General features: G+C 36.2%; 1 protein-coding gene across 1 annotated transcript in view; it reads left to right on the forward strand.

Moving 5' to 3' along the window:
- CAMKMT (calmodulin-lysine N-methyltransferase) overlaps positions 1 to 6,000 on the forward strand; it is a 210,501-nt gene that overhangs the window by 198,302 nt on the left and 6,199 nt on the right. Inside the window, exon 10 of the mRNA XM_088161254.1 lies at positions 4,017 to 4,148. Coding sequence (XP_088017380.1) covers positions 4,017 to 4,148 — 132 coding nt within the window. The remainder of the gene's footprint in view (positions 1 to 4,016; positions 4,149 to 6,000) is intronic.

Below are 6,000 nucleotides of genomic sequence, written 5' to 3' on the forward strand. Positions count from 1 at the left end.
ATAAGAAATTCATGCTCCATGCAGGAATATCTGTTGCAGAGCCTTGGACCCCTATCCAAACTGTGTTTTTTAAATCAATTCAGTTGCCTAATACATTTTATGAATGGCTGTATAGATGGATATCCAGTTATGGCATGGCCTTGAAAATTATTGTTATTTATAACTAAGAGGACAGCAAACTATTGTATAGGATGGGAGCTAGAAGTACAGACACCTTAAATGAGCTTTCTTGTCCAAAAATGACATGTTCAGCAGAGAAGCCTTCAAGCATATGCCTTCATGGTTTGAAAATCACAAATAAAAATGTATGCTCATTTAAGATCCCAAAAGATGCAGTCACATCAATTTCACTGCTCTTGTTAACCTGTATAAATCTAAGGATAACGTCACAGGACAATTTACTAAATGGCACTATACTTAGGCTTTTAAAGGGTAAATAAATCAATAGTGAACTTATTTTCCAGTTGCAATAATTAAGAATAGTTTATGGGCATTAGTTTATGCCCAAACTAAGGCATAAACTTCTTTTATTAAATTTACTCTTCTGCATTAATTATTTTGTCTCAAATTTAGAACTTACATTTCCTTTTGAAAATACTTTGAGGAAAATGATAAAATTGGAATACCTAAATGCAAGTCATTTTTCAAATATAACTGGGATACAACTAGTTTAGAAGAGTCCGGGGAAAACAATAACCAACAATAACCAACAATACCAACAGAAGAAGTGGAGTAAAAGAGAATTACATATCTTTGCAAAACTCTCTTGAAGCAGAGATTCAGAACACATCCTCTGTTCCTACTGTTTAAAATTTATCTGTTATATTTTTTTTTTCAGTAAGGATGATATTTCTGGCTGTTAGAATTCTTATGGCACAGAATGATGTGTTTTGGGTAACTTTTTGTTTTCCTTGAAACAAGACTCTGATCATTTCAATCATCTGGTTCCTAGTATTGTCCCCATAGACAGTTGTGTTGGCACAGGAAGAAATTCACAGAAAGGAATGAGCAGCTCACAGAGTTACTGAGAGCTGAAAGTTCTATCTGAACTTGGTACAGAGGAAAATTTCACCTTTAAACCCATTCAAAGGATTAGACACAGAAATATTCCATCAAACAAATTCATCTTGGATGGCTATATTTTATTTCTCTCAATCTTCTTGACTCGATTTGCCAACATTTAGGGCTTTTTTTATACCATTAAAATTTACTTTTAATTTCAATCTCAGAATAAGCATTTGTTTGTTTGCATATTTTCCTAATTAAGAACAATTTTTTATCAAGGCTTTGATTATTTTCTGGCCTATCCATTCAAAATTCCAGTAAAGTCAATGGGATGTTGTTGAGCTGAGATTAGTACCAGCAAATAAAACCATTTATTTTGTAATAAATTGATGAGTAAAGTTAGTCATAGTCACGTTGTGATTGTCCCGTTGTCCTCCTGTAGCATTTTAGTGACACTTCAAACTATCAGAACTGGCATTTTCTTCTGTGTTTTGTTCACAAGTTTGCTGGAAGTGTTTTTCCATCTGAGGCGAGGCCATTTTGAATTTTAAACATCATCCTTTAAGCGTCATCCTAGGAGACGCTTTTGAACTAGAATTAAACTTGGAATAATCCATCAAGAGTAGAATCAGACCTCTGGTCTATTTTTTTTATTGTACAGCTGCTAAAGAATGAAAAGCATTTCATAACTAGTAATGTGAGTGCAGCCCCACAACTGGTAGCAGAATCACTAGACTGGAGACTGGGCAGATGACAAAAAAGTGCTTTGAACCCAGATTGTGATAGACCAGAATTGACCACAATACCTGCCAGTTGTGAGGAGATCACTGTGGTGTTAAAGTTTAATCATGATTTCTTGGTGAGTGCAAGATCCATAGGTGTTTTAGTCAACAGATTAACAGGTTTCTACACCAACTAAGGAGCTGGCCAACAGTAACTGTGTAGTGATTTCCATAAAAGCTATTCTCCTATTTCAAAGTTATTTTCTGCCTGGATTTAAGACTTATTTTCTACCGTGTTACATTCCATTCTACTGTATTTCTCTTTCAAATTTCATTGTAAGTAGTCTTCAGAGAATATGAGGAGGAATGACCACATGGACTGCTGACCCCAGATGGGGCCAAGGGGTGCTGTTATGTGAGCATCTCATCAGAGCTGCTGGATCAGCGGCCAGTGTAGAGTCTGTAGCCTCGAGCAGTTCATGAGCCACATCTGAAGTTCCCATGTGAGTCATATGGTCAGTGAGCCCTGGATGAGGGACATATTTCCCATTACAGTGATCATGAGAATGAGCCTCTCCAGAGGAGTCTTGGCCTTCTTATGCCAGGGAGGGTTTCTGCAGAACAACATTCTGGGGAGCGTGAGATGGCAGCAGGAGGGGCAGGATCCTCAGCTGAAGGCTCCCTTTGCTGCCCACTTCTGTCTGATGACATTAAAGCATGCCAAGGATGTGAGGGAACCGATTGTGAATTTCCTGTGTTTAATGTTTTTCATCCTGAGCTGAGCCTATATTCAGACGTAGCATTTACATAAGCAATTCCAGTGCCTTCAGTGGGACTTACACCCCTTAGCACCTCTTATTTTGCCACAGAATTAAAGCTGCAGCTACAACAAATGAACAGAAGTTGAGTTGCTTTGGTATTGCCCTAGGGCTCCTTTGTGCTTAAATTTCCCATGAGAAAGATGAGGGTAACAGCATTTCCCTATCTCACCGGGCTGTTGTGAGAATAAATAGAGTGTTGTGGTGTTAATGGTTAGAATCTTTTAAGTACACATTAGCACCAGAGGTACTGACATAGCATTTTTATTGCTGCCTCACTGGTGTACATGTGCATGTGTGAGAGACAGATTTGTTCCCTATTCTCCTCACTAAGTGTCTGTGTCAGCAGTGTAACTTTCCATCACTCCTATTGAAATTCTCTGTAATGATCACTTTTTTTCCTATGCTTACTGATTGCATTTTCTCAAGCTAAATGTAATTCCACAGCATCTAATCCTTTCACAACTTTTTCAGATCCCCAAAAATGTTTTTTGTCTCTTTGCTTGATTACAGCACCTCACAAATTAATCTTAGCTCTCATTAACATGGAAGTTAAATACAGGAACTTGCAGTAAACTTCGTGGCTTCCCTCAGTGTGATATGCTGTTGGCTGATATTAACCTTTGTTTACAGCTCTTCAACCACTTTTCATTCCATGTGACAGAACACAGTATTCAGCCAATTAGAATTAATTCTGCAAATAAGACTTCAAGAGATGCTCTATCAAGTAGGTTAGGTTTTGGGCAAGTACTTTGCAGAGAGTGTCTAAAGTCTATCAGTTCAAGGTACAGTCATTTTTGTTTTCTTAAATACAGAAGGATGAACAAAAAATTAGGTAATGGACCATAATATATTGCCTGGGCATCATAAATGGCCTGATCATCTTGCAACAACCAGAATGCATATTCAGGAACATTAATTTTTGATTTAAATGCAATTTAAGGTCAAACTTAGTTGCTCTGCTCAGGTAGTCTAAAATATCTTCAAAAAATTAATGATTGGGTCTGATTTGCCTCCCATTTTGCCTTGTTTTATATGTTATAATTCCACTGACAGCGAATGGGAGGTACTCTTCTATGTGTGAGAGAGAAAAAAGAAAATCATTATTTACAGTCTTCGCATGGTCATGAGCTAACAAATGGATTTTTCGTGGAGTGTATGTTTTGTATGCTTTTTCTGTCTTTTATTTTGGTAATCCACAGACACCATTATTATATGAAAAGAAGCAGATGTATTGCAGTTGGCAGTTTTCTAAAGAAAATATTTATTTATTACTTTCTAGATTGCATTTGTTTAATCACAGAAATCTTGCATATTTTGAACAATTATTCATGTTACCATATTTTAGTATTTTAACAAGAGAACAATTTACTTTTCCAGCTTGACTATATTAAAAGCTTAGTCAGGTGCATGCTATATCTGGTTCCCTTCCAGTTTTAAAAATGTATAAATTCTCTTTTTAATGTTCCAGGGAAAAGCAATGGTATTTGCTCCACTCCGAGGGAATACTTTAAACCAGTTTTGCAATCTAGCTGAAAAAGCTGGTTTCTCTATCCAAAGACATGAAAATTATGATGAACACATTTCGAACTTCCACTCCAAGGTTAGTTTTCTGCTTGTGTTAGATAACACTTTAATCCGCATTGCATTTTGAAGAGATCATGGTCCTTTTGGCAGGTAACCTAAATGTTTGATTAAAGTACTCCTTAGGTGTGCTGTTTCTGAACAGCTATTTTTGTATCTGATTATTTTGTGTGGTAGAACCATCCTTTATCTCTACACGTCTAGAAGAGTTTTGCAGAAGCATCTCCTGTTTACCCTTTTCATTCACAGAAATCTAATTTATGAGAGTCTTTTCTTGTTGTTGTTAGCTGCCTATAAATATACAGCACACAGGCATTTACATTTTAATAAAAAGCCTGCAACTTTTAAATAGGTTATATACTGAAATGGACTGAAATAAATAGGAGGTGAATGTCTAATTGTATCATATCGTACTGTAAATCCTTATCTCTGGCTGCTTTATGGCTGGGTCAGTTGGCAGCTTCAAACTGCTAAATCTCATACAGAATTTCACAGTTGTGGGGTTGTATGTCAGATCGAGGCGCTACAAGATTTAGGTCAAAAGCACTTATCTGAGCGTGATTTCTAAGCTTGCTTACATAAAGCTACTGTTATCAGTCTCCTTTTTTATTATTTATAAGTATGGAGTAATACAGGACATGAAGAGGAAGGCGCTTCACAGAAAACTTTTTAGGAATTTCTTATTTTCCTGGAGAAGCGCTTATCAAAACCCTATTTATTACTTGCAGTTCTGAGATCTCTCTTTCATGCTTTAAGGAAATCCACTGTTGTAGGTCCGTGTGACCTTAGACATAACCTCTTGCAATTTTCTTAGAATTGTCCCTGGAAAATACAGACATGTTCAAAATTGAGGTGAAACACATTTTTTTTTCTATTTAGCACCACCATATGATAGAAATCAGATCATGGTAAAAAATATGCATGTGATGTTATAAGGAATAAATATATGTTTTAATGTGTAATTTCATATATAATAAAAACTCCCATTAAAGCAATCTAGACGTGTACATAAAATCACTTAATTTCATTGTTCAGATAGGTCTGAACCAGGCCACATGAAAGCCAAATAAATTTCGGTCATTGTTCATCACGTAAAGTGATATAAATGCAAGGCCCAACATGATGGATGTTTTATTTGCCTCCACCTGAAAAAGGGCATGATTTTGATTATGTTGTTTTATGGTGGTAGTTCTCTTTCATTATCCACTGCATCCAAATCAGCTCTGCGGCAGTGAAATGAAGGAGTAATAGTTGTTATCTTGATCCAAGAGATGAGTCTAAAATGATAGAGTAGCTTATTTTGCTTAGAAAACAAATGTATTCTATCTTCTTCTGGTTATATGTCTGCTACAGTCCTTAAACGGTGGCCAGAGCCATCTGAAGTAGCTTTAAATTAAGGAGCTGCAGACATGCAGATCATTTTACTGAGGTATTTCTGGGCACAAGCTATGAAACTTAAGATGTGCATGTACTTGAAGAGGGTAGTTTAAATCCAGTTTGGGAATGTTTTTCTCCACTGTAATCACAGCTGTGACAGTGTTGTTCCTTGTTCTTCCTTCCTCTGTCTGCTTTTGGCTTGAGGGAAAAAAAATATTCCCAAAGACATATTACTGTTCAGTTGAACATGTGTGCTAACCCATGACACCTGATGCAATCAAGAATAACTTTTTGTTAATTTAATTTTTTTTAATGGGGGCACTTTAATTTTATTGGAAAAAGTCTTCAAGAGTGAGGAAAATAAAGGTCCCAATATATTTTTAATGGCTTTCTTTATGTGTGATATTCTACTTTTTAATGTGATAGTGTCTCATAGTATGCAGTGGTGGCCCAACACTGATCTCTTATTAGTCCTGCAATATTCAAATATATAA

Source organism: Sturnus vulgaris, chromosome 3 (genome assembly GCF_052056855.1).
Source record: "Sturnus vulgaris isolate bStuVul1 chromosome 3, bStuVul1.hap1, whole genome shotgun sequence".
NCBI lineage: Eukaryota > Metazoa > Chordata > Aves > Passeriformes > Sturnidae > Sturnus > Sturnus vulgaris.